A 26,236-nucleotide genomic window follows, 5' to 3' on the forward strand; every position below is an offset into this window, starting at 1 on the left:
TAAGTGTCGGCCACACTGGGACACGATGTGTTGCCTAAATGCGCTGTCTGAGTTTGGAATACGATGGCTTTGTTCGTGGTTTACAGTTTTCAGGGATTTTACAAGTACTTTCAAGGATTTTACTCTTTCACAAGAAGCAAAAAAATTCACAGTATATTTTTGCTGCAAATAAAAGCTGCTTTGTTACAATCTAGGTACATAGGTTTAGCTAGACGGAGCTAGATGCTAGCTGCTGAAGCACCACGTGACCCGTATAGCGTAGCGCGGAGAATCATAACGACCACTAATGAACTTAGCATCCTACAGATTCTGTTAATTAACGTGTCGCTCTACGTAGCTGTCTGTAGCACTAGGGATTAATATGAACTATGATACCTACCTACAGCCACATATTATTAATTTATGTTTATTTTCGTCGCTGTCCCGCTAAACCAACATTAGACAAATAGCTATATAGTAGTGGCTCTATGAGGAAGACCGAGGACCGAGTGTTGTAGCGCTCCTTGGCGTCCAGCAGTTGATGATTAGTGATTACGGGCTGACGACGATTATAATTAAATTTTATTGAGTTCCGAACAGTATTTATGCATGTATTATACAAAAGAATATTAGGATACCTAGGTATGTTGATATAATATGTGATTTTAGTACCCTTTAAAACAGAGTAAATCATCGAAAATATATGGATACAAAATTCAAAACTTTTTAGTTTGTATGAATAATTGTATTATACATTTATATTTTTATATTCTATTCTATTCTAATTTGAGAACAAACGAATGATCGAACATAAAATATTTCATGATAATCTTAAAAACTTGGAAGTTATAGAATGCATGCTATCTGCACCACCAGAACCATTATCTGCCAAGTGTGGCCATAATCCACGACGGCACCCTGGCAAGCGGCTGGTACAATTGTGCACGCAAGTGCGTGCCAAAAGCTGAAAATCGGTATAGCGCACGGCGCGCGCGCAGAGAAATCGTGATCGCGGCCCAAAATAAAGTGCGATTAGTATGCATACTCGAGCGACATAAACGTAGCCAAATCCGTGCGATGTTGTAACCGTGAGCGAGGTAGCAATGAGCCGGGTTCGATGCCTGAGGAAAGCGAAAGTCCGCTCGTTCAGTGGGACAACGACCGGCTCCTGTGACTTCCTGTCAGAAGTCATCGTACGGAGCTTGCCACTGCGAATTCAACGAGTGCGACTGTTGCCATGCGCGCCCGCTGCCCGCACCACTAACCAGCTCCGCCTGGTTTTGCCTCTCGTGCTTATATTGCTGTGTTAACTGCCTGGTCTGCCTGGCTACGGTATTTTGTCGTATTTCGGTATTATATTATTACGTATATTAGGTAAAATACTTATTTATGATTTAGTTAGCACTTGGCAAGATCTACATTTCGCCGTTTTTTGTTCATATAAAGAGGAAAAGTATTTTTCCAAAAAACCAAGTGCTAGTCATACTCACGCACGAAGGGTTCCGTACCATTATACTAAGTACTATTTTGTTTTCCCATTTGACACAACTTTTTACAAACAAAATATTTTCGCTGTTACTGATACTCTGATACTATATTGTATTTAATTAATTACGGATGTCTATTTTTTAGATGTAGTCCCTCAATGTGTAGTAAGTATGTGTGGCTGCACTATGTGTGAAATTCGTATTGTTTACATGAGTGCATCGATGTCAAAAAAGGCGTTGATCCTATGCGTTGATCCGATAAAATAGCTGCAGATATTTTATGTTTTTAAGTGAACATAGGTTACTTATAAGAATTTTCACGAGCCTCAAGTTTGACTTCAATATGCAGAGTGCAATTTTGTAATTCCACCTGAAGCGGAAGTACTCTTAATAATGTACATAAAATTACTAAAAGAAAACATTCATAGGTATGTTCTCAAAAGAAATTAAGAACTTACTTCAATTTACTTATTATAGGGGAGAGCAAAAAGATGGTAGCAAGTCTATTGAACGAAATGTGCGCCTCAAAATAAAATAAACCTATGTTGATGACGCGTAAATTTGGCTCACTCAACTTAAACAGGCGCTAACGTCGAAAACTCAAATCGGTTTTTAATTTAATTAACATAGCCCCTATTTCAATTAAGTACACGTTATTTCACTACCTGTTACTACCTATGTCAGAAAACTAACTGTAACTGAGGTCACAAGATTACATTCCTCTACCTTTCTACGGGTATAAGTGTATTCGGCTGTACTATCAATATCGATATGATCCCACGAAACTGTGTCTTTAAAATGTCAAAAACCTGCTTCATAAAACCTAAGTTAGTAAATAACTACCTATACAAAACACTAGTACACCACGAAGATACAATTTGAGCTAAAAGGGCGTAAAGAGAAGATTATTCATCAATCCACTAAACCTAATAACATTTTTACATTTCCCAAACAATATTAGATACTCAAAAAGGTGCTTCATTTGACTAAACAACGACTAGACGGGTAAGGCTCAACCTTAATAACATTAAGGAAAGTCAAAGCACCTACCTAACAACCTTGTAAGTTACTTTTGTGAGGCATTACAAGCAGTATTACGGCCTTTGCCTACATGCCAACATTGTTCTGCACACCTCTCAAATTACAGACACCGACACGGTTGATCTGTCTCCGTACTGTCTGAAACTTGACCTATTGTTGTTCTTGATATAAAAATAGCTACATTATCTCAGCTACCGAGAACAAACAAACAACGTCAGCAGTTTACTGCATTGTTCAAATTTCCCGGTTTATCGGTTGAGCTGGAGACAGTCTGTCGCGTGCCTCAGACGCGCGGCAATCGTTACGTCGCCGGTCTGCAGCGCGCCGGGCATGCGCAGAGCTGGCGCCACGGCTCGCGGCTAGTGAGGGAACTCCGGGCGTCCGGCATCAGCCCCCGAGCGCACCGCCTCCGCGCCGCAGTCCTCCCGCCTTCCGCGCCGGCTAAACACGCTCACAGCCGCATCATGGTGAGTCACTGCGATTACGTGCGAATCGTTTCATTTGCACGGCCTCGAAACACTCAATTAGCTCAAACGATATGCGCATTGTTCAATGCACAATAACTTACCGGCACAACAGTTACTACTAGTACCTGGGAAGTAGCCGTAACGGGATGTTATCTCCGCAGTTTTGATTGGTTGTGACGTGCACCTACTTACTGTTGTTAAAGGTCAAGTGTAAACATAAGTATATATCCGACCAGCTGTATCGTTTGTAACCAACAGTAAACTTGATTTCAGGTGATGGATAACGCACTAATAGAAGAAAATAAAAATGAAGAGAATTCATCGATATTTGTTACGAATTTTCAAAATGGAGAAACAATTACATATTCCTTGGCCCTTGTAAAAGGAATTATTACAAGAACAACTAACAGTCAAGATAAATTAGTTTGCATAACTAAAAGAAATGGAGTTCAAAATAAATCACACTGGGATGTTATCAACGGTGAATTCAAAGTTCTTGTGGAACTAAACAGAGGAGGAAATGAAATTGAATTTGAGTATGAAAATGGACAGCAACATCGGACCCTATTATTGGAATATGCTCCAAGAAAAACGAACCTCCGAGTAACTCCAGTGTATATAGTTTGCCAGGGTCATGATGGTGGTTTTCAATGCCCTCCAGACGTTAATAACTCAATTGAAAGTGCCTGTGCACGTATAGCTATTGGAGCCAAGCTTATACAAAGCATAACAGCAGAAAAAATAATGGAAAGTGGTTTTGGACGGAAGACGTTTCAACTAGAACACGAAATAAACACAAAGAAACCAGAATGCCACGTATTTCGAAGTAACCTAAATGTAAACAAGGCTAGAAAAATGAAACAATCTGAACTATGGTCACATTTCGGCCGCGAGCTAATGCTATCAGATTTGGGGAGCAATGAAAGAAAATATTTAGCTTTTATATCATGCACTCGGTACAAAGGCACCGATGTAAACAAACCAATGACCCATGATGAAATCGTATCCATGACTGAAGCCTACGCAGCCCTAGGAGGTGGCGGATTAGCCCTCTTTGGAACAGCATGTCTTTATACGTGGCCTTCTTGTATAGAGGAAATTATTCCAAAGTTTCTAAATATTACTCCGGTGAACAGCCTACGATTTATGGATGACAGTGGGTATCGAGGAACTCTTGGAGGATGTTTTGCAACCACATTGGGTTCAGTTTTCCATGAGCTTGGTCACACGTTTGACTTAGGTCATACAAAGGATGGAATCATGGGAAGAGGGTTTGATAATTTAGATCGAGTTTTTACAGTGGGTGACAAAAAATCAACGAACATTAAAGACAGTATGAATAATTTTAGTGGTAAGCCTGTTCAACATTCTACTGTTTCTCTTCAACGTAATATCAGTGTTACCATGAATGTAGCTGAGCCCATGAGACTATTAGGACCCAGGAGTAAAACCACCCTTGGGAATTTTGTTTCCATGTCTAAATCTGACATCATACGACGAAGCCCGAATGTAACACCAATAACGAGGCCTTCTAGTGTATACTCAAACATATCTAACAGATTATCGGAGTCTAAAAAAAATATCAACCGGATGAATGGCAACGATCCAATTTACTGGACAAGGAACTGCGCTGTGTTATTATCTTACCATAGATGGTTTAATAACGAATATGGAAGAGAAAGACAAGCCATAACCAGATATTTGAAATTTGACAAAAACAAAATGATGATAATATCAACAGCTGGATTGAGAATAGTTGAAGTGAGAGATGAATCAAGTGGCATGGTTATAGACTCATACGAGTTCACAGACGTTCTACCTGAAAAAAGATTTTTGCTTCCTTTTACATTTTCACCTAAAAGTAAAGTGCTCACGATAGTTGTAGAAGACGATCTCGGAAATGTGTTGAAACAAACATTTTCTTACTGAAAGAACGCTGAATAGTGGAGATGACAATAAAGTGGCAATCATTAAAATAAGAATACTTTAATGTAAATAGTACTAAAATATTTTTCCATTGATAGCAACATAATTCACGTTTATACAACTGGCAACAAAAATATATATTTTGTTTATCAGCTGTCATGTGTCAACGTCAGCTGTTTTTTGTGTTCAATGTTATTTTATCAGAAAATTAACAATTCGGCTACATAAATGCAATGATTTTAATACGAGATAACAAAATCAGGGCATTACACCGTATTAAATTCAGACCAGAATTAATATTTTAAAATGGCCTCTAAATGTAACAAAATTTCGTTTGATATAAACAAACATTTTCCGATTGATAATAATAATAAGATAAACATTGTTAAATTTATTGAAGCAACGTCGAACCTAGTTGGTGTAATAGGTAAGCTAAATGTATAATTATTCAATCTAATCGCACATACTTAATACTTCTCCTTATTCCAATTAAAACAGTATTTTTTAATTACAGACAATTTTGGCAAACTCTTCACGCCTGTAAAGCTTGATATTCAAGGAAACATTGATGTAAGTGGATAACGTGTCATACAAGAAGTAGGATTAGTTCTATTATTAATTCCCATGGTACCTAGTCTTTTATTTCATGTACCTCTTTGCCTAATTACTACTTAACTCTCTGATCATTTTATTATTGAAAGTAGACATTTTTGTTTGAAATAAACTTATTCTATTATTTCAGAACATAAAAAGACATTATAAGTTTGATGACAGTTCCTGCTTATTAGAACAAATGACTGAAGAGACCAAGAAGGGACCCCCCGTAATAGCAGAAAGTGTACTTTGGCTAAACAGGTAATAATTTATAAAAATATGCAATAAAATTAAATAACTTACAAGTCAGTTGTATATCATAATGTGTTTGTGTAATTACTTCCAGGTCATTGTTGATGTTTGAGCTGATATTTCAAGAGATGATAGCAGCCCTGCAATCAAAGAACTACAATGTGACTATGAAGAAAATATTGACCATAGCCTATGAGGGGTCCGTGAAGAAATATCATAACTGGGTCACACAGCAAATCTTTCATGTAAGGAAAAATATTTATAAAAACTTATTTGAAATCTTTTATTTTAAAAATTATAGTTCTCATAATCAATTTTTTTTATTTCAGCTCCTCTGCAAAATGTTCTCAACATTGCCAGTTTTCCTGAAGCAGTTTAACATTGAAAATATTGATGAGTTTGGTAATAATCTTGTGCAATACAATAATGCTCTGCATTCTGTACGTTGTCAGATAGACAACTACTTTATTAGCAACCATCTGTTCCTTGATTCATAAGGGTCAAAACATTATCTATTACATTTTTTCATTTATAAGTCCATATACTTTATTATAGTATAAAATTTATATGTATAAAGGTGAAAAATATATAATATGGTACTATGATCTCTGTACATTCTGGGAGAATTTTCCCAATTTAATTGTTTAGTGCCTTTCTAAGCCTAATGATGTGACAAAGATGTATTCATATTTTTTAATAGAGTGTGATGTGCATGTAAATTAGAAACACAGTATTTTCAAACAGTTATCATTACTATGAGTACTTAATTATAAATTATTAATGTGAATGAGGCTTTCAGTATACAAAGTATTAAAAACTAAAGGCTACTATTTTAAGTGATAGTTTTTATAAGAAAATGTAATAAACATAATAGTCAAATCAACTGTGAGTAGAACTATTCATAAATCTAGTTTCAATCTACTTCAATAATAACAGTTTTAAACATAGAAGATACAAGAATTAAATTAAATATAGAAATGATAACAGAAGTTTTATTTTTAAAAAATGAATAGGTACTTACTAATATCTTTTGGGGTGGGAAAGATACACAGATTTCGCAAATGCAGATGCTTTTTTCAGACATAAAAAACATAAAAGATTTTCTGTTGCTGACACCATCCAAAACATGGTGTGAAGGGTGACTTCTGTAGGTGTACTGAGTAGATTTTGATTGAACACGAAGAAACTTAACAGTGGAAGCTGCATCAGTACAGTTAACATTAGAAATCCTGCCAATTCTGGAACCTGGAAAAGAAGTTACGTAATTATCAGTTAGATACTTAAAATCTAGCTGAATATTACTTTGCATCCAGTACAAAATTAAATAGAAATCAGTCAGAGAGCAAAAAATAATTACAAGAACTGAAAGTTTGGAACTTACTCTATTCGCTAAGTTTCCATAGTGACCAAGGTATAAACGTGTGGGTTCAATAATGAGCAGTAGTGTATAAACTGCTACAGAAAGGTACCTAGTGAGATGATCTAGAGCACCAAACTGAAAAATAATTTAATATTAGTTAAATCATCAGCGGTAACTCAAATATGAAGTCATAATTCAAATTCAAACTTACTTTTACGACTAAAAAACATCCAGTTACTAAAAGCCACACTATGAAAATGTATACATTGATAAACAGGGTTTTTTGGAACCACATCATAGTTCTGTAGTCCATATTTATGTAAATAAAACTAACTAAACAGAACTCTAGCTATGTGTTTGATTTTGATTCCACGATTTTCACGGCGGGAACTTGCATGTTTTGTTTGTTGCTGTTAGATTTTTTTTATTACACAGACTACACTATATGAGTTTAAAGGTGTCGATACACTAGCGGACGCGGCTGACAGCCGCGACTGATAGTGTGCACAGTATTTTAGGACAGTTCATGCCAAATCGCTCTCGGACGTCTAAAAGCTCAAGGTTACGCCCACGACTTACGTCCAATAGTTTGAACAGCGTAGTGTACGGTGGCCTGTGCCTAAAAGTATACAGGCGGAGTTTTTAATAGCGATCCCTGATGATGAAGGGACCACCTACATCTGTTATAAATCCTGGGACGTGTTGTGTGTGATGTGTGTAGCAGTGGTGTTTATGTGGATGTGCTTGAGTAGCACGTGAGCTTGAGATCGCAATTTAAAAAACTCCGCCTGTATACTTTTAGGCGCAGGCCACCGTACATTTACCTAGACCTTTAAGTCGCGGCTGATAGCATCTTTGCTCAGACAGAACTATAGCTATAACATGACGGATGGCGAAAAAGAGACACTTAGCTCCACAGTCTAAAGAGAGAAATGATAAGCAAACACCTCGCAAACACCTACTCGTTTTGCACTTTTTTTCATATCGTATTTTTTAGAAAGTTGCAGGGCTCAGAATAGTAACTATCTCAGGGGTCTGTGGGCTTCAAAACCTTCCTTTGTCGCAGAATAGTTTTCTATGCCTGTGTCAGTGTCAGTCTGACATTGACAGCCGCACACTTATTTTTTTAGGTTATGTTTTAGAAAACTTGTAAATAAAAGTTGGTACAAACAAATTTATTAATTGTTAAATATTGAAAAATCATCAAATAAAGTACAACCAACTATTTTCAACAAAATCTATTATCCGTGTAATGTCTTTTCACGGTCTGTATAAAGTACTTCAAACCTTTGCTCACACAACCCGTGTGCACTCTCCTGCCAGGTTTTATGGACGATGGGCTCACCGTAAACCGGCAAAGGTTCTTTTACCATACGACACGGACAATCCGACGAGGCTAAAGAAGGAAGAAATTATAGATTTAGATCCGGGAACCGTTGATAAGTTTGCACAAAATGAAACCAAGACCCAAGTTACAGCTAAAAAACATGTTATTGATCATGAACAAATTAAAGAGCTAAAAGCAAAGAGGGAGAAAAAGATAGCTAACCTGAAACAGACTGTAAATCAGATGAAGGTGTTTGATGAAAATAACGAGATAATATTTGAGAAGTGTAAAGACAATGATGGAAGAATATCGTAAGTATCTGTGCAAACTAATACTCAAGTCATTTAAGTATAGGTGTACATAATAGATGATATAAATAGAGGTGTACATAATAAATTATGTATTCATGTGTAAATTAAATATTTATTGCAGGACTCTGCTGGTTAAGATGAAGTCTAAGAAGGAGAGAACAAAAGCTGGTATGGTGCTCGTCGAAGGATGGAGAATGATTGCTGATGGGCTGTTGGCTAAATGTTCCTTAAAATATATTATATTCAGTCAAAAAGAAGATTTAAATCACATACAGCCATTCTTACCTAAAACTGGAGTAAAAATATTCAAAGTACCTTACAAAGAAATTCAACTATGGTCAAATGTTGAGACATCACCAGGAATCCTTGGTAAGTTTATTTAATGTTGTGTATGTATATTTAATTGTAAGGTAATGTAATGTAGGAGAGTCACCAAAAGAGATATAATATAGTACCCGTAGCGCTTGCATCATACTTTCATATTAAAATCAACTATTGAATGATAGCTGAGTGCTCATTTCATTGATCTTGTAGAATGTAAATGTATGAATTAAATATTTCTTGTCACTGTTTCAGGTATATTTGAAACTCCTAAATCAGATACCATCAATAGGCAGTCGCGGCCATTCCCTGTTCAGATAATTTGTGACAACATCAGGGTTCCTGGAAACCTTGGAGCCATCCTTAGGGCTGCCGCCGGCATGGGCTGTGACAATGTGCTGCTCAGCAAAGGTAGCTTATTCTTCTACAACCTCATAAGTAAATATAATAATTGAATTACAGTAAAGAATATTCAACTGTTGCAAGTGAAACATTAAAGTTTTTACTGTAGTAAATCTACCTGAACCTGAATGTGTGTTGTATGGAGCAACAATTCAGCCAATCACAGCCGTACCTATATTATATTATAATGAAAACTGGGGATGAGTCTACTTTAAATTTTATGAAAATATTCCTTTAGGAATTTGTCTCCCTTTTCACAACTTGCCCTCCTAAATTACTAGCTGCTACTCCTCCTCCTAAGTTAAGCTTTTTACCAACACAAGTATTCTTATTATTCATGTGTTGTTTACAGGTTGCGTGGACTACTGGGACCCAAAGGTTGTAAGAAGTGCAGCGGGGGCTCACTTCAGGCTCCCAGTTTACTATGGTTTAGACTGGGACTCCATACCACAGCTTATACCAAAATACTCCTCCATCTTCATAGCTGACAGCAATGCCAAAGTGAATGATGAAACAGAATTGTCACAAACAGAGGAACCCTATTATATTCCCGTGCTTCCATATTATGGCATAGAGTATTCAACTTTGAAAAATATAACTCTCATAGTTGGTGGTGAAACGGAAGGGATCAGTGATGATAGTTACAGGTAAAGATGACCTATTTAAATGTAAATTTGTTTAGACATAATAATATGTCGATTTTTTTTCTTTACTGTTTCATATTTCAACATCATCACTTAACAAAAGAGTGACTGTGACCAGCAAAGTAACATGAGAAAGTGCTTGAAATATTTTATATTTTTGACAGGTTTGCCGCCAGCAGAAATGGATTGCGGCTAAATATTCCACTACAGAATGGAGTAGACAGCTTGAACACAGGCATGGCAACAGCTGTTATAGCTTTTGAAATCAAGAAGCAACTCCTCCAAGCGTGGTCTAAAATAAAGAGTCAGAAGGAGGATAAAATTTTACAAGGAACTTAAGCTTAAATAAGAAAATTTCTTATAGTAAGTAAAAAATGTATTTTTAAGTAGTAGGTATCTAAACAAATATGATAATAAATCGTTAGCTGAATATCTATGTTTTGTATATTTTCAACATGCTATTTTTTAACCTACTAGAATTAATCAAGTATTCGACATTAGCAGAAGTTCATCCAAGTTTCGTTCAAAAGAGCAGTGAAATTCTCTAAAATCAGAAATAAGATATGTAGCACCATCTATCCCCATTTTAAGTCTAAATATGTTTTTAAGCGCCATCTATTTATTATCTTCTAAACCTCGGCCTGTAGAGTCAGTGGCTCCTAAGCTTGTCCTGCTGTGTCCTGTGTAAGATGGCGCTAGGCGTAAATGTATCGAGAGGTTTATTTGACTATACTTTCTACCAAAAAAAGTTGTCCATCTTATATCTAAAATCTATAAATATCTAAAATCATTAATCTTCGTTAATTCATACTCTTGGATCCCTGGCTACCAGGATTTAGCATATATCCGTTATAGGTCGGTACTTTCTGATTAGGTGACGGGGTTACTATTTTAGGGCCACGGCATGAGGCTAGTTAATCACTCAAACCAAATATTCATTCATCGTTGATTAATCCCGGTTTAACTAAGAGCTTAATATATTCCTCCTTCATCTTCCATTCTTATTTCCTTAAGCTGAGCGTTTCGGGACGACATATAGACTCCAGCCGTAGTGACTCCCTTGCGTGTAGAGGTTCATGCAACTCAAGTCGCGTAACATAACTTCCTTAAGTGCTGTGGTCTTACACCCTACGGACGTATTACTGATTCATGATTCACGGGGTCACTCTATATGACTATAAACTATGTTTCGGAGCGCCGCCGCGCCGCTGCGCGAGCCACGACTCTATCTCGACGAGCTGATTGCACGACAGCGAACGATATCGTCAGTTTTTCGCCAGTATAGAGTAACCCTCCAGAAACCCACCGTTTGAGATAGCGACACTTATCGGTAGTATCATCTGTGTCCGTCTATCCGATCGTGGCCGGTGGTTATATGGACAAACCCGTTAGGATCCGTCAGCTCCAGACGGGTCCTGCAAACCGGACCAGCGCTAGTGCTACCATATAAAGAGCCCTATCTAAAAATGGTGGATCAATTTAGGTAGGTTACTTACCGTACTTGGTTATATTCCAGAACAGACAAAAAATTATACCTTTGTCTAATCTAGGTCACTATCCAAATAGATTTATTTCCATGCTGCATTAGTTTCCAATTCCGTTCTGTCAGCCACTATTCTGTATACGTGCGTGCTTACCTGTATACATACATTTATAATCTAGTGTGGTTTTCAGTTATTAACGTGTTGTAGGAACCTACCTAATATTTCTATTTTTTCACCTATCTGCATTCGAATTCATTCATTACGCAACTTAGGCATTAAATTAACCAAAACACATAAGAGTAAGAGCTTTAAATTCCCTATTTTGTATTCGTTAAAAAAGTATACAACCTATTTTCTTATTTATGTCAGTGACGCGGATGGCCTTCGCCTTAACTTTACAGCCTGTTTAAAACTTAAAGCCATTCGCTGAGCTTTTAACGGCTGTTATTAGACGATAATAACTGCGTTTAGCAGCAAAACGTGCCATAACGTCTCAAAAATTACAAATTTGAATGGGGTCTACTTCACCCTTATTCTTCTTTTTTATACAAAGTAATCCATCTTCTAAAAAGTACGCTCAGATCGACGAAAAACTATTTGTTCTGTTATCGATATTCAGCTTCAGTAAAGTTTATTTTTTATTCGCAAGTTCGCAACATAGCGAGTTGCCGGTATGAAATCATTCATCCGCTTATTGGCATTGTTAGTAGTTTGTAGAAAAGCCGTCGTTAGCTGCAAAGAACTCCAACAATTCTGACAATAAATTAGACTTTTTCGACAATAACACCTGGTGCACTTCCTAAGTAGCTTAGTTCCAAAGTAGAGAGCCTGAATTCAGACTTAATCCGAATTTCGATAATCTATGCTGTGGCATTCCAAATAAAATCTTATGTAGGTAACTATGTTAGTATAGTATGTTATTGTTTTACAAATTCCTACCACAGTAAAAGCATAAGTAGGTACTTACAATTCTTGTTATTTATAAATGTAAAGCCACTTTACGATCGATAGCAAAACAATTCATATGCAGTTAATGTTAGCCTTGACACATATTGAACACACTTTGTGCATACTTCAACGGACTTCGTTGCGGAGGGTGAATTAATGCTAGACTTTCTGCAACGGACGTATCATTGTGAGCCGTCCATCAAACAGTCGTAACTGCCGACTAATCCTCTGCTAGAGACTACTAGAGACGCGAGCTGTCTAGATGAGATACTCGTCTGGTCCTAGCGACGGCACTGCGGCTGACCTAGCTTCCACACAAGCTTAATCTATAAGTTCACTAAATCTAAACAACCTCAATTTTTCCTCCAAATAAAAAAAAAGTACGATAAATAAATAATAGCTTTATTGTTAGCGTGTACCTAAATATTTAAAAAAAATCCTGATAATATTCTACCAAAAGGCATTTAGTACCTCCTCATAGTACGATAGCGTAATAAACTTCCATCGAATCGCAAAAGATATTCAGAGACGTTTAAACATTTATTGCCCGTTGTCGGGCTTAACGCTTCTCCGTAGAACATGAACGTGGCCTATCTCAATCGGAGGGAAGGAATTAGGGGATTTTTCAAAGGAGAATTCGGAGTACCTAGTTAAGGATGTGAAATGTAGGATGGAGGCGTCGTCGGTCAATACTGTAGGTGGTGGTGTGCGGGAGCGGCGCGCAGGCGTGGCCCCCTGCCTCCCGCGGGCGCCGCCGCCGCCGCCGCCGCCGCCTGCTCACGCAACTCGCGACTCGGCCGTCGAGCGCTGCGATCGCGCCGCGAGAGCTTTCGCCGTCTCTCGACCCATGTGTCATGTTTTCATCACAGTCGGAACTGTCAACCAGCTCTCCTCCTCAACAGAGATGAATGAGTAACGTGCTCGAATCAACGAACTAACACGAAACTGTTTCGACCTCCTTCCCGAGATTGCAGCTTTCGCTGAGTGACTAGTTTTTATGTAAAGCTCGTGGCCGCTGACATTGCAGCGTGCGGATCCTGCAGTGCGCGAGTGTGTGCTTTTAATTGGCGTAAAGGACAAGGTCCCACAACTCCTTGGCTGTGTGTCTCATAATTATCGGCAATTTAACCACGAGAACTGACGGCAATGGCATTTGAGAACGAAGCTCCCGTTTAAATCGGTCCAGATCCTCTCCAGGATAGCAAGATGCGGTTTCTATTCCTGATATTGTTGACAGGTAAGTTTTTTAAATTATTTTATTATTAGGTTGCTTATAAATTTTAATCTACATTAATTCTCGGCGTACCTCAAGGGTCCCGTTTGAACCCATGTTATTGCATGTATACAATGTTGTTATTATTCTTATCAGATGTCAAGTAAACAGAAATAATTATACTCTTTTGCAAGAGTGGTATATTTTAGTGAAACAGAATAAGAAGAACTATATAATTAATTCATTATATAATTTTAGACCTAGTTCATTAATTCTTAATCTTGGTTTATGGTACGTAGGAATACTTAGTTGCTTACTTTAATAAAATGTTAAGATGTAAAATAAGAAAATAACCCAGTGAATATTTCAAAAGTAATGACTATTCTTTATTATCCTTTGGAAGGAAGATGTTTTGCCATAACCTCGGAATGTCGGTCTATTTGTCAGGACTCGTAAGATATAACGTATTATAAGACTTTACCAAAAGACCCTCATCTCGGGGAGGACCTTAGACAAATGGCATTCACTGTTTCCAAGAAAAAAGTAATTTGGACTGGGGCGCTTATGAAAATATTTCATCTGCTTACAAAGTTTTTATTTCTTTAATTAATTACGAAGTTGAATCTGGAGAGGCAAATCTGGAAATGAAATCTGTCACGGTCAGCAACAAAATTTTCGAATGATAGCCCCATTTATTTATACGATGCAATGGGATGGCAGGAGTTCATGGGACGAATAGTCATTGTTATCGGACATCTGCTCGCATTGTCGGTGGGAATTCGATTCGCATTGTTATTATCAATTTATTTCCGAATTTTGGATGGAAGTGGCTCTTTATATTAATAAAAGTTTGCTTATAACGAAATAAACTCAGAACGAAGATTATCTTCGAATCAAGTTAAATTGAAAAGCTCTCCGAAGTGTTTATGAATGCGCCATGTTTGCGACAGGTGTTAAGCGCAGGTAGACGCCCCCGATGCAGATTTCGACTGCCCGACGGGTTCCTTTTGTTCATTTTTAAATAAATCCCACAACACAAATGAGCGAGAAGTGAGACCGCGCCCGGTACAGCGCTGCGCACACGCAGATTTCATCATCGCTTAATTGTTGTTTATGATAGAAATAATTTCTCGATATAATCGTTTATCACGGGGCTTCTTCGCGCTCAATCAAAATTGATTGGTTGAATGAAAGAACATCCAATTTTAATATAGTTACTTACCTAAAGCATGCATTTGTGACATTAAGAATATCAGTAGGTCCAAACTCTTTCATGCTAATGCTAGACTAGGTATGATCTGAATAGACCTGGATCTGAATAGACCACTAAATAAACCTGCCGTTTGTAATCCAAGCTCTCTGCAATGCAACGAGAACTTTATTTGTTAAAATCGTTTATACATATTATACAATTTGTAATACTCTTTGAAGAAATATTTATGGCCCAGGAACACTCAAGACAATAAAGTTCATAAACGTAGAGCTTTCAAAATGTTACTCAAAGTTGGAGCGGCAGCGTGGGCAGAAACTAAACTTGACGGTCCTGTGCCGCTATTGGGTGCAATATTGTAGCGAGCTGGCAACTAAAAGTTTCCTCCGACGCTGCAATATAAAGTTTTTTTTGCTTCGCTTAGCGCCGGATGTTGAGTGGAGCCGCACCTGGCCCAACCCTAGATTTTTTAACTACAGCTGCTTTAGCTCACAAGGAAGAGATCAGAGTTTATGTTATTATTACTACGTGTCTGTCAAGCGTGAGATAGTTAACTGGGCCCGATGTGTGGCATTCGGTAGTGAGCGGGTGAGTGGGAGTCTATTTCGGGTGCTGACAGTGAGAGCACAATCAAACGGCGCAGGAGTCGATAAGTGGCCGGCGCCGGCTTTCATCCCGCCGCCTGTTTGCTCGCCTCAGCGCGGCCCTCGGGAGCATCGGGTCGCGACTTTCTCTCGCCAGACTTATTTATGTTAACATGACGATTTCTTGCCATTCATGCACGTATTTGATAAGCCAACTACTGTGTTATCGTTTCTCTTTATCTCTCAAATTTATTGTTTTAAACTAACAAGCACTTTGCGTAGGTCGGTCAGGAGATAACTGTGCTAGTTGAGGTATTGATTCGATATTTGTCATTAAGAAAGGGGCGTTCTCTTTAATTACAACTTATTTCTTATTCTCAGCTTGAAAGTACATATTCAGATATGCACCTACGAGACGTGGACCTGAGCCTTAATTTTATGGAATTGTTCTCTAAGAGTAACCCTAATTTCCCAAGTGTGAATTAGCATTCCTTTCGGATTTCCCTAGGGTTTTAAGGCTTGCCAAATATTTACTTTTGTAAATTCAAAGCGAACTGCCTGATGTTTTTACCCTTTGTTAAGAAGGCGATTTCGCGGCTGCCAGCACGTAATTTATTTACTTCTCTTTAAACATTAGCTGTGCAGCTACACTCAGGTCCCTGGAGGGTAGACGGTACTGTGTTAAATAAGCTAGTTTACTAAATACATACGTATACCCGTATGGAAAAGTAGACACACATGCACTTTAAATTGGTCAGAGGTCTGTCCTTAATTCTAAATAAATTGAATGGATTAATTGCCTCCATTCATCAAGGATATCCAGTCTGATTGAATCCATGCGCATGTCATGTAAACATATTTATGAGTGTGTCGACATTAATTCTAGCTGATAGCTGAGATGAAATTCTTACTTGAAAATGACCGAACTCCATCAGTTCGATATCTACCGACTACCGACAACTCAGCATCAGTGATCAAAGCGATTTCTCTAGAGGCAAGTGGATAAACTTGTATGTTCTACCCATGGCCACATAAACTCCAATCCGAATCATTAATGAAATTAAACCACTTTGCAGTAGGAAGGTACTTTGCACGTGTTATGTATAGATAGACATGATTGCGTGTCGGTGTTATAAATTCATCGTTTTTGGCTATAATCTCTTACCGACACAGTCTATAAAAAAGGAAACAAAATTCAGGATAATATCCTCCCAAATTATAAATAAAATTACTTAACATCATTGTCTTTTGATGATTTGAGTATTAAGTTTTTAAGTATTCTATTCTCTGTGGGGGTGTAGGTACCTGCACCTGACTCTCTCGAATGGAACCTTTGTGCATATACCCAAGGTCTAAACTGCCTTCCTAAGCTTGGACCATTTCCCACCACGCTGGTCCACTGCGGGTTGGTGGGTTCATAGATGTGCTAAATCTAGATATGCAGGTTTCCTCACGATGTTTTCCTTCACCGTAAGAGCGATGGTATACATTGTATTTATGTTAAAAGAACTCATTGGTACATGTCAGCGCCGGGAATCGAACCCGCATCTCTGGCGTGAGAAGCGGGCGCTTACCCGTCTGAGCTACCACCGCTCTATTGAAGTAAACCAGTACCATATTTCGAATCGATAGGACGAATGGAAGGTGTTAGGTTCCCTCATTAGCTATTAAAGTGCTGATGATGTTCAAACGGCTGAACAGGTAACGATTACCTTACCATATCTATAGTTTCAATATTATCATTGAAGTGAAACGGTACGAAATTTAGAGCTGATCGGACAACAGGAAGTTTATCGTATCCCCTCATCCACAGACCCATACACAGATACAAAGACCCGTACCGTACCGTAACTTATATCACAGCCTTTTTTCCGGCGAGTTAAAAAACAGCATACCTTTAAAAATACCTTTAAATAAAAAAAATGACGTCAGGCAAACAAAAATTAAACTGAAAAGACATGAATGAACAAAAGTCTAGAAATTCCAATTGCATGGCAGAAGGCAATTACCGACCTTGAGCGAGGGTCGCTGCATAGTGGGACACGTGCGCTGCCAAATGATAATGATAGACTGGCCAAAGGGGAGCCATAATCAACTGAATAACTAATTCAAGTCATTGCCTACCACTCTTGAATCAACCCTTTTCACCCAAGCCCCGCTGTCATTTAAAGAAGGGCCAGTTCAAGGACGCCCTCAAATTAAAGGGTTCTTTAAAATTATATTTTGTTTTCATCATCTCTTTTTGAGGGTTTTAATAAAATAAGTAAGCAATTAAAGCCATTACGAAAGTTGTCACGTTAAATATCAACGCCACCTTTAAATGTTGGCTGAAAGGGCGGAGGGTCACGTTGTTCAAATTTTCCGAGGGCGGACGCACGTAATAAATAATGTTACATGCACAGTACACTTCACACAAGTATGCTGCATCAAATACAACTTGGCAACATACCGTGTGTTCCGTACAAGTTATAAGTTCGATACATACTACTTTTAATTAATCTTATCTCGGTGTTCGACTGAGCTGGAGGGTTACTCTACTACTGACAAAAAACGAACGAACGAGAGCTGCCATGCAATCGGCAAGTATAACACAACGACATAGAGTTGGGGCACGCGCACAGCGCTCCGAAACTTCGTTTAGGTATCGTCTTAGAAAGTGACCCCCCTGGAGTCGTGTGGGTCACGAGGCTGATGACGTTGGCGCCCCGGGGGTGAGGGCGCTCCGGGGCGGCGCGGGGGAGGGGAAGGAGGCTGGGGTGCGAGTTACTTCACGAATCACGATACGCACGATAACCTATATTGCCAAACGTATAACACTACATTCCAAGCTTGGATATTTTATGGAAATGCGTCTCGTGACCCTCTTGGCAAAGCAACTTGGCTACCATTTACTTGGATATTTTATTATTTTCTTGATAAAGTATCTAGTTTAGAATATTTTTTCTAAAATATCACTGCTTTACTCGTATCTAAATAAGCATTTGTGCCACAAAATGTTTAGAAAGGAACACTTAAATTGACGTATTGAACTCTTCGATCCGTTTGATAATAAAATGTTTTTAGTAAAGATGCGTTGTAATAGCTATAGGGATAGTGCGGACCGTAATAAAATTTGATTAGAGCTGATCATAAATCTTTTTTTCTCATTATATCACGTCGCTTCGTCGTCGTCGACTCTTCTCGTCCATCGCGAGAGGTGCGCCCAAATCCCCCATGTTTTGACATACAAACCCGCTGTATTTATGACACCCAGCTCTGCCATGAGATTTATGAAGTCCACATGTGTGCTGATATGATTGAATTGCCTTTACGCAAAGAGGGCCCGCCCTTTGGAATAAAAATATTGAGATGGTTTTTGGAGCTTTTCGACTTGAGCTTGACTTGACTTGTTGAGGTTCTCATAACTACGTAATATTGATGATATGTACTTCGGCTAAGTTATTTAAAATGCAGAAACATTTCTTGCGGAACTATGTCATAATTGTCTCAGTGAATACACGTAAAGATTGGTCAAAGGTTACTAAAATCTGTGCACTTCGGACGTTGGATCCCAGAAATTGGATTTCCATTCCATGGTACCCTAATTTTATCCCTTCCGAACCCCCGTCATATTGGTAAGTACGACGGATTACTGCGCCAACATGTGGGTCTCATGAGTCATCTCTCGTAGGATCCATTAGAGTACAATTTGCCAAGTCACTATAACTTTTTGAGCCCGTTTTAGCGAGGCAAACAGTGAATGACACATGAACGTTTTTTGCTCAAATCTCTAGAGAGGATTTACGTGTTTTATTTCTCTCTCTATTGTTTCGTAGTGTTATTTATGTTTGTTGTTCTACTTTGACACTGCGAGTTAGTTACTTAAATTATTTAGCTGTCCAAAATTCGTTTATCTTGTTAAACTATACACTATTATCAATCTCATAATCCCAAAAGCAAAAATCTTATCAAGACAGCATCTGCCGAGTCAGTAATGTCCGCATCCTGCATTCAAGTGGAATTAATGGCTTTACATGGTTAGTTTCCATGGAGTTTATCTGTTTAAACTTACAGATAGTGCAATAATGCCAGTGTAGTCATTAAAGTTACATATTGGACTTCCTGCAGGGTCTAGTACCGCTCGCGTCCGGATACTCCGAAACATGGAAAGCATTTTAAGCGGCACACCAATACGGAGCGGCCATTGTTCCAAATATGTATTTTTAATTCTCATCCATTCTCGAGTCCAATAAGGCCTTTAGTTATCCGTTTGATAAAGCGGGCAGCTTCAAAAGATCCGGTATTAACCATTTAGAGGTTCTTTTGTTTTTCATTAGATTGCTCTCCATTTTCGATAGATTGTTGACGTTCTTGAAATGATTTTGTTTTGTTCTTAATATAACTTGCTTAAAAACTTGCTAGTTACGTTGGTTTTAAAATGTGTCGTTATTAAAAACAATGCATTAAGTATTGTGATTTATTCTCTTAAAAGATGGATTGATTACATTTCAAAAATATCATGCGCATACACATCTACTTACTCCGTACATTCAACTTGGTCAAGTTACATAGTTGTTACGTCTGCGGTTATTTGCGAAGCCACACAGAGCGATCGCAAGCTATACGATATGCAGATTAGAGGTAACCTGAAGCTCATTACTGTGCATGGAATCCGGTAGGTACTGTTGATTACTACCTCCTATTCTATTGGATGGCAAGAGCGGAAGTGTCATCAAGTACTGAATAGCTTAGTACTTACGGTGCTGCATTGGTGACGCTTAGCATGCCTTTCCACACATTTAGGAACATCAACTATGCGATGGGTGTGTGTGATGCTGAATATTTTAGTCGCGACTTCAAATTGCATCAGTTATCGACTGAAGTGAAGGCACGATCTTAAACCCATCTTCTAAATGGTATATCTATATATTTATTTATTTATAAAAAGTATGTAAGTATAGATATTGTATTTGATTAGCTTCAGTATGTTGAAGTATGTTCGAACAGAGTTGGCCTTCAAACTTGATTCCTTCGTAGGGCATACAATGTCCTAATTTGCATTTCCCTTATAGGCTCACAGAGCCCATACCATTGCACAGCTCTATAGCTACCAGTCCATATAAATATTTTAGAATAACTCCAGTTAAACACGCCACGATATGCGCGGCGTAACATGTACCAAGAACTGCAAATGTTTGTTCAATAAGTATTAAGCGGCCCATTGTCCCAAATTCCTAATCTTTATATGGAGAGAATGACACTTCTAAATCAACAATTTGTATGTAAACATGCATTGCACCACATTATACTGCATTAGTGATAGCAGCGAGTGGGCTCACATGCTGGCGACGCCATTTGTGTGATGTGCATAACATGTATTACGAGCCTCCTCTATTCAAATAGACTGCAGCTGCTACAATAGTTTATACATTACCAATTTAAGTGCCCAAATCCAATTTGGTTAGGAATGTCGAGAGTCGAATGACAATCTATTTTCGTGCCTATCTTAGAAATAGTCTAGTAATGAAATCAAATAGATTTTCATTGCGTTGTCAGCGTTTTTGTAGTTAGTGGCACACAAGGGGGTGTCGCGACGTGGCGAGTGCTGCAGTGCAGGCGCCGGCACGAGGGGGATTATCCCCAAATTATCCTCTATCGTAAAGTGACTACATTTTTATGTCTCGCATTTCAAAAGCTCTGCTATTTACGGCAAATAAAAGCTCTGCTAAGATCTATATATAAAGTTTCAAACATCTTGCTTGCTTTAGTATCTTTGTAAGAGGTCATCTTTTCGACTCTACATCTAAATGACGTGATTAGAAGCTGCACGTGTGATTAAGATGTTTCGTAATGTATTTGTCAGTCAATTCAAAGTTCGATAGTCGAGATCGTGTTCCTATCTGAATGAACTAGTGCACCAGATGCCAAGAATGTCCGCAATGTAAAAGCAAAATCTGTGCACCCTACTCCCGACGCGATCTTCAAGATGTACTGTCGCGACGCTGACGCCAGGCCCTGTAGGGTACTCTAGCTTCTTAAAAAACGAACGAAAGAGATTTTTCCTGCAATCGGTACGTTTATTACAAAGAAATGGAATCGTTGATAGCGCAAAATTCAAAAATATAGATTTTGGTAAAGTAGAGTGACCCGCCTGTGTATGGGTATCCATGTCGTAAGCGCCAAGGGGTCGCGATCCCCTACCGCCATTATTTATTGATCGTAGAGTATCATTGCGAATTTGTTTATTTTGGTGGCTGTAATCCCTACGTAGCACTTGTGGTGGAATGGCTTTTATGGTGTGCGGCTCACTGGCGGTAATGAAAACTTAAGTTGCGGGTGTTTAGACAATGTATCGACGGTTAGGTACATTTTGTTCTACGACTTCTGAAAATTTTCGTTTTTTTTAAATTCTTCATAGAAACTTTGTTCGTCATGTGACTTTTTACTAATTATGGAAATTTTGGAAATGCAAACATTTTTTTCGATTTTCCTACGAGTAAAGTCTTAGAAGAAAAGTTGTTCAGAATTACCCCTTAAGGATACCCATTCCGCTTAGTATACCACTTTTGCAACACCATGTATAAATACTTAGTGTAATTTTTACTAAAATTCAGTAGAGATACAGAGTTAGTAGGTCGCGCCGCGTCATAAACTCGAGAATAAATCGGCAGCGGGCAGCTCGATAATATTAATTGAAGTCAGTCTCCATTACGATCATTCACAATGTCGTCGTATATTCCTGTCGCTTATATTATTTATCGCCTCGTGTTTTTACATAATTGAGCCCGTATACCGTCGTAATTCTCGCGTAATATAATAGCCGTTATCGATTATTAAGACTAAGCCTTGACTAAGCTCTATCATCAACATGGTAGCGGATGAGAGCGGATTTTTATGTTTATTCATTGCTCCGTGAAATATGTACAAATATATAATAATATACATGCAAGCAGCAATTTAATATGCAAATATTCCGTTTATAGTTTTCATAACCTAAACAATGGAACGAGCCATTGCTGACTGCAAATAGTGAGCTCGCCTGGGATCTACGGGGGTATGAAGAAGAGTGTAATATAGGAAGTATACGAGTATGAACTGAAATAGAGAATGCATTCTGAATACAATATCATTTTGGGTAAAATATTGGTTCATACTTTTCAGGGCGCATATTATGTTTATGACAAGCACACCCCGTCCCCTCGGGGAAGGCTATATTTCGACAGTACAACGACATTGTAATACATGAATTGATTATGAAATTAGTAGGTAGTTTTTCGCATGATCTCGCCATAATGAGAGTCAACAATAAAGTAAAAAAATATTAAGTATAGCTTAGTATTACATTTATTAAATATATTTTTTTAAACTAAAACACGGCTTATTCGTAGCGTCCGCTAGCAGTATAGTAGAGTAGCTTGTATCTGACCGCCCTAAATAGGTATTATGTATTATGTAGCGTAATTATAATAATATTTTAGGGACCTATTTCATTGATTGATATTCAAATTCCTTTAATTCTTTTAGTGGTGCCTACATAATATTATAAGTATTCGATTTCTTTAATTAAAAATTAGCTTCGAAACCGTCCGCTACGCCCCGTTTACGGGTAATATAATAATTACACTATGAATTGAGACTTTTCATTGACTACATACCTACTTACTTATTTAATATAATAAGTTTGTGTCCTATTATAGCAGCTAAATATATTACTTATCATGTTAGTTATGCACAAAGTGTGATAAGGTTTCCTGTGCGTCTTATGACCTAAATACTAACTAGGTTTCTAAGCTCATGAGCACAATAAGTCACAATGCAGTGTACGGTGTGCAAAACAATGGACAAATGGAATACCTATGAGTACCATATTATTGTTTACTTAACTAGAAACCCGTCTGGATTTGCATACGGTGTAATACTTGTTACTAAAATAGGGTGGTACATTACTATGTAGGTATTCTCTTAAATCTAAATATAAGTATGTAGATATTGTTTTTCTTTAAAGATTTAACTTTAAAGAAAAACAATATCTAAGTTTTTTTTTCTTATGTGGCAAAAAATGTGTTTTCTTTCATAAAACACACACCGCGTTCCACACAAGCGGTTATCAGCCGCGATTGCCGTCAACATCATTTCCGCACTCTCCCGAATACGAGCTACTCGGAAGTACCTACGTATGAATATCGTAAACAGAACAGAGTCGCGAGCACAAGTTTCGATCCTCCGTTAACGTTGCGTATCGTCAACTGTCACTGTCAAAATGTAAGGCAAATTTGTTAGTTCCAAAAGTGGCATTTGTTTTTTTCCATGTTAGGTGGAATTTCACCAAACGCTAAATGTACCTATTTAGTAGCCTATCATACGTCTGTCAGTTAGTACAAAATGTATTTAAAATTTGATTTAAATACGTTCAGCGTTTGGTAAAAGTGTCCCTTCGTGTAGATTCGAAAATAGTATCGAATCCAGTGCTCGCTACACAGAAGTGTCGAATTCGAACCAGTGAAATGGAATTAACTTGTACATGATGTTATATAAGAGTGGTATACATACTAAGCTATAATACAACGTCATAATATATTTTACTTCTGGCTGCCGCAGCCAGGCTGTATACGAAGTATATTTAAAAATAACGATTGCAATAGCTAAGCTGTAAGCTTTAGACAAATCGAATCGGATAAAGTACCTTTTTTATACGAAACCCAATAATATCAGAATTTACATGCCACAGGGGAAACTTATAGCTACATAATATGGTAATACTTTGCTAGACGACGACGTCTAAAGAAGTAGAATTAAACATATTATTACGAATAGGTTAGTATATTTAGAATAGTGACTGTAAAAATGAATATTGTCAATCTATGCATAGCCAATTACATTAGCATGAACGTTTATAATCTTCATAAACTAAGCTTTATACAGGTCGTTAGAGTTGAATTAATCTGAAGTAAGTCATAATATCTTAGTACCGAGGCGAGTTCAGTCCGGGGCCAGGCTAAGGCACTAAATTAAGGTTTTGAATGCGGGTCCCCGAAGTCGTGAAGATGCCTTAACTATGAGATAACCGGCTATCAATTTCACGTATTATAAGCACCAATTATCTCCCTGTCTTATTTCTCACGCGGCCGCCGCCGGTATACCAACGTATGTATGTGACATTTATTGCTATCTCACACTTTACTGTCTTTTCGTACGGACGCCGTATGTAGAGTAATGATCTGTAGGCTGATACTAATGAATTACGGTTAATTATTCAAGATTTAAGCGAAAGCTTATGTGTACAAATACTTATCCTAACTAATATTATAAATGCGAAAGTAACTGTGTCTATCTGTCTTTCTGTTAGTTACTCTTTCACGCCAAAACTATTGAACGGATTTGAATGAAATTTGGTATACTTACGGTCTAGACCCTGGGAAAGAACATAGGCTACTTTTTATCCCGGAATTCCCACGGGAAAACTTTTTAAGGCGAAGCGAAGCGCGCGGGAACAGCTATTAGTTATTTATATTTAGATTATGAGATAAGTAGTATAACGTCGTTCTTAAATAGAAAAGTATTTAGGTACTTAATAATATACAAACTGCATAAACACAAATGCAAACTGCATGTAACGCACTGTAGTGTCATTGGCATATCGTAAAAGGCATGCAGCAGTTGTAAATGGTTTAACAACATGTTCTGCTTCCATATTTGACTACAAATCCGAGTACTGTACAAACAACTGCAACATAGTTGGTGAAAAATTCGATAATTCATTACTCGCAGTCCATTAGGCGGCGGTGCAGGGGCTTACATGTCTAAACGATAAAACAGCGCTAGCTGTGCACTGTGTAGCGCCGGGTGCTGAGCGCAGCGGCTTTTATTGCATTACGCCACGTTGATATTTTGACTCCATTTATCTTTTCCGAGCTGTGCTCTGTAACGTTTTCTCTGAAAACAGAAATTTCACTACGCGCGCCACAAATTCACGCGGCGCGGTCCTGTAAACTTGTAGTTTTAATTGCTTTGAATTCACCTGAAGACTGGGGTAGTTCATTTTGTAGTTTGCTCTTTGCGTGCATATTAGCTTAATTCGTCTAGAGACTAACCCTAGTAAGTCTCCGCTACTTGGGTGAGCTTATTTTCTAGTCAACATAAAAAAGCTTTGCAATTTTGTGAACAACTGCAAAAGGGCGACACTAAATGAACTGGACTATTTACACGATTTATAACTCCGCTAAAGTTAACGACTTTTCAGCCATTCGGGACACGCAATGCTGCTTTCTTTTAAGTTAAAATGCTTGAATCAGAATTAAACTTGTACGGAGAGTTATTTAAAAAAAAAACACTCACTCACGCCTTGTACTAATGTACTCACTTGCGGGGTTATTTATTGAAATCAAAAATTATTAATATGCAAAATCTTTTACATATTTGTAGATTTGTAGATTCCTTGTTATTAATACCTATTTATAATTATTTTTATATTTGCAGGTACGTATCCTGAATTATTCTAAGTAAGTAAAGCGTATTCGCATACCAATACATTTACCTACAAAGTACAAAAATAGCAACAATCTCGCTAAAAAAAACGATTTCTAATTCACAGCAGCTCTCGCGTGTGCTTGTATATTGTAGTTAAAAGTTGCGTGGTGGCCCCAAACTCCCAGGGCTCAGAGCGTTACAGTTGCTCCACTGAAAGTTTCAGCGGCCGCGTGGCTCGGT

The 26,236-nt window shown here is 37.9% G+C and overlaps 3 protein-coding genes across 5 annotated transcripts in view; all 3 read left to right on the forward strand.

The window, feature by feature from the left end:
- Positions 1-2,578: 2,578 nt before the first annotated feature.
- On the forward strand, positions 2,579-6,725 carry LOC105382427 (glycolipid transfer protein). 3 transcript variants are annotated; one of them, XM_011552307.3, is made up of 5 exons: positions 4,903-5,327; positions 5,415-5,470; positions 5,643-5,755; positions 5,841-5,991; positions 6,076-6,725. In XM_011552307.3, exons 1-5 carry the CDS (start codon positions 5,207-5,209, stop codon positions 6,241-6,243), a joined length of 609 nt encoding a protein of 202 aa, XP_011550609.1. In that variant the 5' UTR covers positions 4,903-5,206; the 3' UTR covers positions 6,244-6,725. The 3 variants fall into 3 exon arrangements, 1 of the variants encoding a protein (XP_011550609.1); XR_007266703.1 differs by lacking the exons at positions 5,643-5,755; positions 5,841-5,991; positions 6,076-6,725 and adding an exon at positions 2,579-2,974 and having other exon boundaries at positions 3,248-5,327; positions 5,399-5,470; XR_007266704.1 differs by lacking the exons at positions 5,643-5,755; positions 5,841-5,991; positions 6,076-6,725 and adding an exon at positions 2,995-3,177 and having other exon boundaries at positions 3,248-5,327; positions 5,399-5,470.
- Positions 6,726-8,204: 1,479 nt separating this feature from the next.
- Positions 8,205-10,543, forward strand: LOC105382428 (rRNA methyltransferase 3A, mitochondrial). The gene is made up of 5 exons (XM_011552308.3): positions 8,205-8,744; positions 8,866-9,113; positions 9,321-9,476; positions 9,820-10,114; positions 10,276-10,543. Exons 1-5 carry the CDS (start codon positions 8,359-8,361, stop codon positions 10,448-10,450), a joined length of 1,260 nt encoding a protein of 419 aa, XP_011550610.3. The 5' UTR covers positions 8,205-8,358; the 3' UTR covers positions 10,451-10,543.
- A 2,721-nt stretch (positions 10,544-13,264) lies between these two features.
- The window catches only part of LOC119693752 (transmembrane protein 132E), a 77,170-nt gene continuing 64,198 nt past the window's right edge, over positions 13,265-26,236 (forward strand). The window contains exon 1 of the mRNA XM_048623355.1: positions 13,265-13,780. Coding sequence (XP_048479312.1) covers positions 13,750-13,780 — 31 coding nt within the window. The 5' untranslated portion in view covers positions 13,265-13,749. The remainder of the gene's footprint in view (positions 13,781-26,236) is intronic.

The sequence above is a fragment of the Plutella xylostella genome, chromosome 10, assembly GCF_932276165.1.
Source record: "Plutella xylostella chromosome 10, ilPluXylo3.1, whole genome shotgun sequence".
NCBI lineage: Eukaryota > Metazoa > Arthropoda > Insecta > Lepidoptera > Plutellidae > Plutella > Plutella xylostella.